Here is a 13004-nt window from a genome sequence, read left to right as displayed (position 1 = left end):
TCTAAATAGAAGACATTTTATTTGCTGCCCTTGAGTAAAATTAGACTCACTACTCAATTAAAATAGAGTACCTTCTCAGCTAGCCCCTGGTACTCTGGGTTTGAATGATATCTTTGTTTCATTTCTTTTAACCTGACTTAGTAATAATTACTTATCTGAAAAATAATTTTCCATATGAAGAGCAGTGTTTTTTTAACACTTAGACCAACTTAAATGTTTAGTAAGATCATGAGGACTTGAAGAACCACGCAGCTTGATATGTTGCTGTGCAAAAATGCAATGTATCATCATATCAGAACAGATTTTTGTACCAGCAGTGGAACTTGGAACAGCTTTCTGTGGGCAACTCCTTTAGCTGAGTCAGGATGAAATCCTGTCAATAGCTTCCCACACTGTCTCACTTCACCACACCACAGAGCCTACATGTTTGTGGTTATGAAGAAGCATCACCTGTCTCCTGCTTAGATTAAATCCAAACATGTAATTTACTTTCATACCTAAAGTAATAGTTTTGATGCTAAATTAGGTGTCAGGTTGCTTGTGCTGCCTCTCAGGCCCCTGGTGCTCTCTTCCCAAAGGTTTGCTAAGTTGATTTTTTTACCATTTAAGTAATGACATAAAACCTTTCACACTTCACTCATGCACAGTAATTCTGCTGAGCCACAGTCATCCAAAGCATTCAGAGATAAAGGACGAATCTCAGCTGGACAAAGGTGAAAGCAGAGCTGAGTTTCCCTCCTGGAATGGTTTAACAGGGAAAAAGCTCCTAGTGTGCCCCTTCCCACAGAGCACAGGTTTGGACAAGATGTGTGTGCTCTGACACAAGGCAGAAAGCGCTGCCATTCATGAAAAAAAGCCTCTTCCCTTCCTTTGCAGTTGATTCCACTCAGGCAGCACTCCAGACTGTTTGAACACTTGCTCTTTTTACAATGCCAAGAAATAACAAAAAATTTAATTTCTCCTCCCAACCAAATTCTTATTTTTCATTATGCTTTCATTTGAAAGGCTGAACAGCCGACAAGAACACATAATGGAAAAACCTCAAAATCCCACATACTGTTATTTTTCCAAGAGGCCAGAAAGGGTGGGTGTCAAGTAATTATTTTTTTTTCTTTCATTTCCATTTTTTTCTATTAGAGAACATCAGGAACAATTTTTTCTACACCCTCTCTCAAAACTTGAGAAGCATACTGCAAGCTCCCTTTAATCATAAAGAGAAAGCCGAAGTGAAAAAAAAGAAGAAAAAGGCTCTTATCAGCTGCAATATGAAGATATAACTAGGAGCTGCCAAAAAGAAAATTACATTCTTCGAGACTATATTTGGTAATTCCTGACAGATGTAAAGAAACTGCAAAGAGAATCACATGGGGAAAACTTTATGAAAATATTCCTGCAGTAAAAAAAGGTTAGAAAGGAAAAGCCACCATTTATGTGCTTTTGCTACCACTATCACCCACCTCTTCAAAATCAATCTGTAAAATATATATGAAGAATTTTATTATTAATAGTCAGTTGATCTAACTAGTTACAAGTCATTTATTCAAGAACCATTGCCTCAAGTGTTTCTTATATTAATAAATCAGAACACAGATGACAGCAGTTTAAACAGTGTACATTGAGATTTATTAGAACAAGCACTAATAGCAGCAGTGTACAGAGTGATGGAGACAATGTACTGTATGCACTGAACAATAGTAATTATACAATTGCACTTCTTCAGAGATCTATTAGAAAATGCTTTTCAGTAAACAGTTTCCCAAATCTAGCATTGTTTGGATTTGCCTCTGAGGAAAAGAAAAATACAAAAAATATGCTTTATCTTTTTTTTTTTTATTATTTTTTTTGGTAAGGCATTAGCAACATTCATTGGCAGGCTACACAAGTCATTTGTACATGCATTATCCAATTACATTGCAACAGGTAAAAAGAGCATCACGTTTCCTCAAAAATTAGAATTGTGTGTATGTTTTGGACACAATATCCTGGAAAATCTGACCTAGCCTGAAGGAAACAGATGACATCTTTTGTTACATTTTAGAGCACAACAAAAACTATAGCATAGCCAAATTCACTTTTGATTTCCTACCAGAAGCTGTAGGACCTCCTTCAGTTGGAGTTGGTATTCTGGGTATCGTGTTCACCACATACATCACTGGAATAAAGTCTTTGTTATTATTTCTTGTTTACTCTTCCCCCCACTACCACCTCCCTGAATGATGTGGCCAAAGGATGCTCAACTGTAATCAATATTAACTACTGAATGAGCCTGGGTTTTATTGCATGAGAGGTAGTCAGTGTGAGGCCTCATCTGCTCTCTGGATCACTACAACAGCACGTTCCAAACCAACTCACGAGTGCAGCAAAGACACAGAATAAGTGTTGCAGCTGCATTACATGGAAACTTAAAACTGTTTTATTACTGCCCTTTTCTGGCTAGGTTTAATCTCAGAAGTAGCCAGAGAACTCAAAATACCAAAAGAAAGCAACTCTATGTATGTGCTGAAGCCTAGACGGAGAGAGGCACTTTCTCACATTCATCCTTTCCTGGGCTAAGATTAAGAGTGTGCTCTTTGGCTGCCACCCCCTGCTCCACTAATCAGAAAGATCAGACTCCTTTTTTTGACTGGCATACAGTACTGACAACTCCCAGCTCTGGGCTGGCACCATCCTGGGGGACGCCTAGGGAAACAGGAACAGAGATTGCAAATATTCTTACCATGTAGCTTGCCAGAATGAGACATAATATGATGAATTGTTATTGTTTTGATGTACTGTTCTTTATTCCAAATGTCATATCTAATCGAGCTTTGCAGAGACATGAAGTTAACTTGTTTTTAAAAACTACAAGCTCCAGAGTAAGATTCCAAAATGCAAGAGAGTCAAAGGAAAGTCAAATATATTGCTCGGAGTGGCAAGCAGTCAAACCAATTGTATTTCACACATTTTATCTCCCACAACACGGCGCACATGTTCAAAATTAAGCTTAAGGGCAACTAGTTGAATACCTAGGCTTGACTGCACATTAGGCCTACAGCTGAAATAGATTTGGGCAGCTGGATCATCCACTCACCTGGAAGCTCACTGGGTTCAAGGGGAACAGAGTACCAACAGCAGCTCAGCCTCTGCGTGGGTGCTCATCTGGTTAAGCATGTAGGAATTAGAAATCAAGTGCTACAAAACCTGGGCACACCAGGTAAGTCAGTACCTTGTTTTCTTAGGAACGTCACTGTAGAGTGGTTTTATTTGAACTTAAGCATCTACATCTTTTAAACTGATGTGAATGAGAACTGTTTGCAATGTTAATGCTAAGTACACATTGATGCCTGTCAGAGTCCAAGCAGATGGAGCAGGAAAAAAATCATATGTGCATTGCTGATTAACTCCTGCAGTGAAATAAAAGTCTACAGATTTGGAACATGCAAATTATATCCTTTTTGTATTGCTCCTCAGCTCCTGATGTTTACTAATCATAAGCAATAAAACTGCTTTCCAGCCATAATCAGCTCATATTTGGAATCAGAATTAGTAAGATGTAAAGAATCATGAAGACATCCCAAACTTGTAAATAGTCAAGAACAGATGAATACATTTGCAGATTTGCAGGAAATCAAGCAAGAACAATTAACAATATTTTTTTAATGTTAAATTAGTGAATGTACTACAAAGGACCAAACTTATGCTTTAAAAATTGCTATAAGTAGCTTATATAATTTTAACTACAAATATCTGCAAATTAATTTTCTATTACTCAGAGTTATTTAGAAATTATGGTACTGATTTTTTTTCCAGTATCCTATTCTTTGTCATCTCATTATGGAAGTCCACAGCAAACTTTTGAGTATAAAACTGGGAGTGCTGCATGTGAGGTTTGATACTGAAGTACTCAAAGAACAATGCATTCTGCTACATTTGGGTAAACAGGTATATAAATGCTTCTCACTGCATTTCTTTCCCTTAAGTAAATTTCTTCTCTTGCTTTCAAATAACAGAAAAAAATTTATCTGGTGCATATAAGAACTCAGACCCTTTCTCACTACAGTCTGTTATTTCCCTTTAAAACAGACACTATCTTCCCACTACTCAAAAGTAGCACTGGCTCTGCATACTTCTAAAAAGCAACTTTTGCCTTTAAATTCATCTTAAAAACCACAAAGCAAGTTTCTGCTTGCCTTTGTACCTGACATAATAGCATTATCACAGCAGAAAGACTCTGAGGATCTCCTTTTACAGGTAAGCTACCCAAAGAGGTGTACAAGGAATCAACAGGTATGGTTTGTTTTGCTTGGTTTTGTTTCAGAATGAGCACATAGATACGGGCAATCAGCAAAGAATGCTCTTTCAGCTCTTTAGGTTCTGAATTTTGGCTTGCTAAAGAATTTGCACAGGGCAATCTACCACCTGAAAGGTTGTTACAAGCAAAGAAGCTCAGGGAGGCAGCATAAAAATAATAACTAATCTAAACCTTACCCTTCTAATGGTATTCTCAGAATATGAGCAAGGTAAAAATACTACCATCACAACATTTCATACATGTGCACATGGGATCTAATCACAGCAAAAAAGTGTGACATTATTCCCAATTTATAATAGCTTTGTGCAAATGTGAGAGAAAATACAGAATTCTTTGCTGTTGAAATACTGAGAAACCATAAATCACCAGTTAATTATATGAATAAAAGTACACAGAGACCCAGAGAAGAATCTTGCTACTGGCTGCAACAAATAAAATATTCAAACAGAACTATCATAGTGGTACAGAACTATTATAATAATCTTTCTTGATACTACAGTAGTTTCATTTTCTGATGGCTTTTCATATGCTAAATAAAGAATCCCTTCAGACAATCTAGCAGTAACAGATACAGAACAGGTGGTTTGCTATGTAATTCTGGGGAAGAAAATATTTCAGACATGAAGTGTTGGCAGCCTGACTTCTTACTCATTTTTCAGTAAATAACATAGACACAAATCCATAAACAAAGAAGAATCCCACTGGAAAAGCCAACTGATACATATTTTTGGCCTGAGAGTGAAATTTTAGTGGCCCACCCTAAGAAGTGGACATTTAGCATGACACGAACACCAACTTCTGCAGGATTTCAAACATGGTTTACTTTGTAAAAATCAAATTCCATCAGATTAATTCTTAGTGTGGAAGAAATGTTTGAAAGTAAGTAGTCTAGAAATTATTAAAAAGGAACGAGAGCAGTGTCTTCCCTAATTAGAGATAAAGCTTACTAAGGTAGAAGTTTGCATTTTTGCCTGCATACCAAAATACACTCATCAGCATTTATTTTTCTGCTCAGTCAGGTCTTCTATGAGACTCAGCAGAAAAGAAAATGTATTGTGATCTCAATTTGTTACACTGTATCTCAACCACTAAAGAATACAAGTAGCACTTATTTTAAAAACTAAATCGACTTATTTTCTAACCTCAAATTGGAATGACAATTTTCAATGTCAACTTCAAGACAGGGGATAAAGTAATTGTAATATATTTATTGTGATCCAATCTCAAAATATTTTATAAAATATTAGGCAAACACAAGGACAATAGAAGATATAATCTGTATTTCTTCCAGACAGTTAAAGAAGCTATCCTGAATTTTGCTTTCCCAGGAAAATACTGAGGATTAACCTTGCATTCACTATGTCAACATTACTATAACATTCCTTGTTCAGGTGACTTTAACAAAGAAAGAGAGTGTTCAGCACAGGACTACGGGACAAGAAATCTGAGTTTGCAGTTCTGACTCAACCACTGATTATTCCTGGTGGACGTGACAAAGCAACCCTTGGGACACAAGCACAACCCTAAACAGAGATGCAATTTCAGAACAAGAGGTTGCATGTGTAGCTACACTGACTGGCACCAGAAGCAAGGAGATCAGTGAAGAACAGTTCTGGTTGAGTATTTGCCATTGTGTTCTGCTCTTGCAGAGCACATAATTTTGATTCTCAGAGAATTTACCCAAATCTGAGTTTCTGAAGGAAATTCCTCACCTCTTCCCATTTTGCATGCCGAATGTTCTGGGCCATACACTAGCATAAGATACCCTCTTTCACTAATGCAGACCCCTAAAGGTAGCAGTCAATATGAAAATACATTTTAGTGTTTCACAGGAGACATCTGAGTCATTGCTCCAGGAGAACCAAGAGGTAGCTTTACCATACTTCAGTGAATTATTCACAGGTCAGAAAGAACATATTCCACACTGCTGATTATATATTCAGACTATGTAACTCTCTTTCTTGTCCGAGTTAACAAGACATCTTCAGCCAAATGCTGGCCACAGTAATTTTTTATTTATGAAAGGAGTAAAAACTTCCCTTCACCTTCAGCATTAATTCTGAGCAAATGTCTCCAATCTTCCCTTTTTTCATGCTACCATGGAGCAATGGAAAGAAAAATGGTATTAAGATAACCAGCCTAAAATGAATTCAGCAGCTCTGCCTACAGTTTAATTCCTACAAGTTAGAAAACTTTCTCTTTGTTACATCTCACACTGACACAGCTTCTGTGACAAGTTTCACCATTCTGCACTGTTGTCTCTCCCTTGCCTTTCTTTTCTGAGTTTTGACAAAGATTGCAAGGAAAGTTAAAAAGAAATTTAAAAAATTAGAGATGGTGAGTTTATAGTACCACAAAATTTGACAAAATAGGAGGCTGGTATATAAAACACAAGTACATCAATATTACTTTTTAAACTTGCAAGAAACTGTATTAAAATCCTTCTATAAAGATACTTTCCAGTTTCATAAAAGAATTATATCATTTCTACTAAAGCAAATGAATAAAGGTTTTACATACCCTAGTTTAAGAGTAAATAATGTATTTGCTTTTGTAAGTAGATTCCTTACAATATATAATACAAAAATAAGATAAATTGCTGTAAATGTGCAATTTCTCCGATCTTACTCAGATTTGCAGCATTCTCCTGGGTGCCAGTTACTGTTGTAATGGAGCTTATGGAGATACTCTCACCAGGAATAATTATACCTTTATTAACACTGTCTGGATTCTTCCATTAAAAAAAAAAAAAAAAAGAAAAAGAAAAAAAAACCCACACTTTCTTCACAAAAATACTGACTGGTATCCAAATTACCATAAAAGTAACCAGGAATGCTGAAGTAGAAAATTATACTAATTTTTATACTAAATATACCTTGAAAATATCAATATACGCACTGAAGTGTAAATTTAAGTTTTACACAGTTTTGATGACTGTTACTTAAAGACTGAGAGAAAGAAAAAACAAGGAAGTGTTTTTCAACCCCAGTAGCTGCCAAGGTAAGTGGCTGGGACATAGCAAATTTCCTGAGCTTTCCCATGGGTCTGTGTATAACACAAGGTTACCAGTGAGGCCCTTCCAGTGTTTCTGATACCTTTTGTCAATATTAATCCTATTCCCCCAGATAGGAGGTGGGCAAAACTCTCTAGCTTAACCACTCCTATTCATTTTAGCATATGAATACAAATACACTTTCAGATGGATTTAATCTGAAAACCTCTCCTCTGCTTTAATTATGCAGCTCCATTATTACTAATGGCATGTAAAAATGTTCATTCCTCAGATTACAACTGCTGCCATCACGTGTAAAATAGCTATTGTTTACTGTTGCACCAGAAAATGTCTGAAATCAGTAAAACAAGGAGAGCACACAAACATTCCCTTTACTAGTGAGAGCAAGTTTTGCAATACAGAGAACGGATGTATTCAGCCCTCTTGGTTACTGTGCAATTGCAAGTGAACCTCACCTCCCCTCCAGGTCATTTCTAAAAATTCTGGTTTTTTGAGGAGCAGCCCACTGTAAGACTGGAATTGTGCTGGGCTCCACTGGTGAGAGGAGAGAAAATCCCATTCCCTCCATGGGGAACAGAGGACATGGCCCAGATGCAAGGTGCTCACAGGTGCCCATGGGGGCAGGACCAGAGCTGGCTCCTAGCTTGCCTTGAGGTTTGTGTAGTTTGTTTCCACAAAGCACTGACAGTGCTCAGTAGGGAATTAAGGATAACATCTTTCAACACTGAGCCATGTTTACATACTGCAGTACTTGACATATGCCTGGCATGTGCTACTCACATAAAACCCACAGGTGCCATACAGGCTTATTCAGAGTCAGAAGTTCAAAAGGGTAACATTATTTGTATGATGAAAATACTATTATAATGGAAATTGCACTTTTAAAGCCAAATACAAAAAAAGTTTATTTCATGCAACTTACATCTGTCTAAAATTAGAATGGGTGCCTAGATGACTTTTTAATCACAGTGATGCTTCATGAAAATCAACTCAAAAAATCTTTTCCTGTGAGATAAAATTTTCTAATATGCCAAAACTCTGCCATCTTGGTAATACTAATCTAAAATAAGAATGAAGCTATTTAAATCTTTGTAAGACATCGCATCTGATGAAAATAGCTACTATTACCCTATCATATCCAAAGTACCAGAACAAGGAAGAAATTAAGGTTCACTTTTAAAATGTTAATAGAAAGTACAGTTCATTATTGTGAAACTACAGTATTGTGTATTTTTTATACAGAAATAAGTGTTTTGAGAAAACAAGGAGAAAAGCATATGTCTTTGAAGCGAAAGAACTTCTTAAATTGCATTAAAAGTTTTATGTGTCAATGATTTACACTAATTTTCAACACTTACCAAGCATATAGCAATTAAATCTACTGAGCTGGATAGTGTTTTTCATGCCTTTCAAAAGGAAATGTTGCCTGGATGAATGGAGTGAGCGGGGCTGAAAACTGCTTGAAGGGCACTCAGTGCCCAATGGTTTCTGCCCTGCTGGCAGCCAGCAGTGAGGACAGCCCTGCAGGGTCAGTTCTGGGGCCATGTCAATCAACATCTCACCAGGGACCTGGACAAGGACACGGTGACACGTGATAACTAGCGCACAGATGATGACATCAAATTAGGAGGATGAGATGGCAGGCCAGAATGCAAAGCTTCAACTAGAAGGACCCTGCTCAACTTGAGGACTGGGCCAGGAAACACTTCACAAGGTTCAATAGAAATGAAAAGGTCTGCTCCTGGAGTGGAAAAATCCCGCGTGTCAGGAAGAGATGTCTGAGCAGCAGCCCTGCCAAAAACCAGACAGCATTTTCATCAAGTGCCAGACTGCAGAACAGCCAGTGGTGCACTCTCCTTGCAGCATGGAGAGCATGGGATACTCAGCTCTGCACTACACAGGCAGGGGAGCACAGTGCAGAATTGGGCATCACCATGCCCTCTCACTCAACGCTGAGAAACGTCACAGGTTGACTAAAAACTATAATTTGGATAGAAGCCCTCATACCTATCCACGTTAGAAACAGCACAAAATACTCCATGATGTCTGCCAATGTTAGAGAAAAATGCTATACCAGATTTTACACAGAATACAAAGAATTCTGCACTATGAGAAACTGCTTCGTGGTACATCTGCTTGAACTTTTTAATTTCTGATATAGACTGCAAATACCTTGTGTTGCATCATTTTGTGTCTTTTCTACTTACTAAGTAACTAACTTAACATCCTCTTGGCTTAGAAAGTGCCTTCAATAGAAAGATTTTGCATTTCACTGACTTTCTAGAATTTAGAAATGTTAGCGTTATTTTTCTTTCAATGAACATCAAATGAACAATTGTAAAAAACAATTCAGTGACAGCATTTTTAATGTCCACCAAGTTTCAGTTTACATTGCAAATAATGGCATTCACAGAGCACTGCCAGAATGCTGTAAAACTAAAGACCTTCCCTTCTGTCTGTATTTAAATTAAAGATTTGAGGACATGCAGTTCTGTCCCTCAGGTGGGCTCGCAGTCATACACAAATAATACTTCCTCATATCACGGTGAACTGCACACAAGGACTGGAGCAAAGGATGGGCAAATCTTTAATAGAGTTGGCTTTAAAGAAAATTACACAGAATACTTAATTGCTATTTTACACACAATGTGCCAATTTGATTCCTAGCATAATGTTGTTATAGCAAGCAGAACAACCTTAACCAAATATTATTTAAAAAACCAACTTGGATATATTTTCTTTTTCTTATAATAACAATTGCAGAACTAAAGAATAAATCAGACTAGGTTCAACTAGGAAAGAGAAAGATAACATTCTTTGAATAACTTAACATTTTCTTTGGAAGAAATCCCATTTATCTACACAGGGATTTTTATACCAAATTCTTATTAAAAATTCATGTGCATTCTCAATTCATAAAAAGTCTAGTTAATATTTTCTGTAGGTTTTCATAGTTCTGATAACAGAAGTGTGTGAAGAAATTGGAACTGATTAGCAGCTAGTTGCCCTGCCAGTTACTTTGCTACACCATCAACAGGGAGGTCTAAATTAATACTAAATGACCAAAGTAATCTCAGTTGTATGGGGACCTGACTCAGAAAAAGGAAGAAGCAGGCTGAGAGCTGGGGATGTGTGGTAATGAACTGACAACTGCTCAAGCAGCTCTGCTGGCAGATCACATACCTATCTAGTAATTTTATTTTTGGTCTCAGGACTGGAATCTTTAATTTAAAAAATTGTATGTCATGTATGGGCAGAAAGGAATACAGAGTCTGTGCATGAAATCCAACCTATCACCAGTGGTGGGATGTGTAACACATGCACAAATGGAAGACTAGATCATACCATATGGAATGTAGCTCTTATCTAATAAATTACTGTTTTTTTCTTTTATTAAGATCTGCCCTCCTATTGTTTAATGTGTCAGAGATCTTCAACTAGAAAGTGCCAAGTCTTCTCCCACTTATAATAACTGAGGCTTAGCAACACATAAGAGACTTTTTTAAATCAAAAAATATAGAAACACTTTACGAAAAAATGTAAAGTATATTTTGCACAAAAGCTGTTTTGGCAACACAAGTAGAAGTTGTTAGCTATAACACATGGGAGCCTCTGCCATACTCTCAAACATAATTTTAGACAAGAAAAGTGGATGGGGAAAAAACAGAGCCAGGAAAAATAAACAGTGTGTGTGGCAGAAAGCAGTTGCATTTACAGTACTATCCAGCTTCTGGAGAGAAGCCAGAGACCTTTAAATGAAATCTTTCTGTGCTTTTAACACTGTTGCAAAGCTTCAGGGATTTCTAATCGTATAAACAGTTAGGGGAAAATGAAATTCACCGAGAGATCTATGTCCAGGCAGTACTAAATGTGATGACTGCATCTCAGCATCAGTCATTTAGAATATGAACTTTCTGACTAGCAACTCATATGCATTTACCAAAATTGAAATTCAACCAGCTGGCAGTTTCTTTTCAGTTTGATTATACAGTCAGCATCCCAAAGCTAAAGCATGTACAGTAGGTCTCATACCTCTGAAATACAGTTAGATGTTTGGTTATCTTTTGCTTTCAAATAATGCAGGTCTTCCAGTATTTATATTGTGATAAAATTCTAGAGCTTTAAAAATCTGCCCTTCACACAAGCCTAAGCATAGATATTTTAAAATTACTTAATGTACATCTTCATATTTTGTTAAGGCATGAACAGTGGCATATGAATGGGAACAGCTTCCAGAAAAGCATCTTTTTGACAAAGGCCAGTCCAAGCACATCACACCAAAGGACTAACCTGAAGCCAGAAATGACAGTGCTGTGACCCAAGAGTTTTTAACAAAAATAGTTGAAACAAAATGGAATTTTTTTCTCTTTTTCCTTTTTTTTTTTTTTTTTAATTTAAATTGTATTACTCTTAATGTCTGTTTAAAGCACCGGTTGCAGTTTTGCGCTCACCACCTCTTCCGAGTGACTTTGGATATCTCATCTGCTTCTTTATTTCTGAATTTTCAGCGTATGAAACTTTAAAAGGTTTCTGTTTCCTTTTTTTCTTTTTTTTGTTTTTTTTTTTTGGAGTTTTGATGGCTGCTGCAAAATTAGAAAGATTCAGAAGTGGTCAGGGGCCTGGTCTAATGCACTTCCAAAAGTCCATTATAAAGATGAATATAAATGCATGTGATATGGTTTTTCCGTAGACCCACAAACCACGCTTAGCTATAAGAAACATATTGTGCATAGTTATTTTTTTTCTTCAGAGTGATATGTTTACTAGGTCTACATTCTCAGTTTACCAGAGTACAGGAATGTCTACTTTACTAAAGCCAGGATCCTTTCGCAGTTCCCAGTAGGTTTCATTGGTAACCCAGGCTTCCCTTTGATTAGCGTCAATAACTTTTCTGTAGAAAGGGGAGAAAAAAAAAAAAAGAGAGATAGACAAAAAAAGTTTTTACCTTAGATATTACTCTTATGCAATACAAGATATACTCTTATGCAATATAATTATAAAATCAAATTCCACCCTTTTCTGATCTAACCCAATATTAAATCAAATTTTGTATTTCTAAAGGACACAAGAACAGTCAGAAATTTAAAAACAAATCAACCTCTACCTATATCAAAAGCAGAAGACAGAGAAGACAGCCGAGACTGAAAATCTGTTGTTTGACCTGTGAGAGCAGGTCTTAGAGCCACCTAAAACCCATTTGTTCACTACAGATTCTGATTATGTGAAGGGGATTATCCAACAGATATAGCTTACCGAATGTAAGCCTTTAACCAATTTTTTTTCTCTCTGCATTTTGCTTATATTATGCTCTAACTCCATCAAGAACATTCAGTCTTTTCACTTTTGATTCCCCATATTAGACATGAGGCTACTTGACATGACTATTCCTTGTTTCAGAAGAACACTTAATTAGAAAACAGCCAACAAAAACCCCTTTCGTTCAAAAATGAATATATTTTAAGTGTATACATATACATATATATTTATCTTCATCTTGTAGATATATATATATATATATGATGTTGCTGTTCAGGTCACACTGTATTACTTGTTTAGGCAATGATTTAAAATGCCCCTAATTAAATTTTACATCCTAATATTATACTTCTAATTCCACTTCAGCAGGAAGGCTTATATAGCTGAGGCCAATTATGAGAAAATGATCATTCAATTATGAATCTTAACTGTGTAAAAATTGCT

The 13004-nt window shown here is 36.5% G+C and overlaps 1 protein-coding gene across 2 annotated transcripts in view; it reads right to left on the bottom strand.

Moving 5' to 3' along the window:
• Positions 1 to 1600: 1600 nt before the first annotated feature.
• OSBPL6 (oxysterol binding protein like 6) overlaps positions 1601 to 13004 on the bottom strand; it is a 96096-nt gene continuing 84692 nt past the window's right edge. For both annotated transcript variants that reach the window (XR_009487358.1, XM_059853188.1), the window contains one exon: positions 1601 to 12195. Coding sequence is in view for 1 of the 2 variants with exons in the window: in XM_059853188.1 (XP_059709171.1) it covers positions 12087 to 12195 (109 nt within the window). In the remaining variant the exon portion in view is untranslated. The remainder of the gene's footprint in view (positions 12196 to 13004) is intronic.

The sequence above is a fragment of the Haemorhous mexicanus genome, chromosome 8 (genome assembly GCF_027477595.1).
Source record: "Haemorhous mexicanus isolate bHaeMex1 chromosome 8, bHaeMex1.pri, whole genome shotgun sequence".
NCBI classification, from domain to species: domain Eukaryota; kingdom Metazoa; phylum Chordata; class Aves; order Passeriformes; family Fringillidae; genus Haemorhous; species Haemorhous mexicanus.
This window is presented reverse-complemented; position numbering and strand designations above follow the sequence as displayed.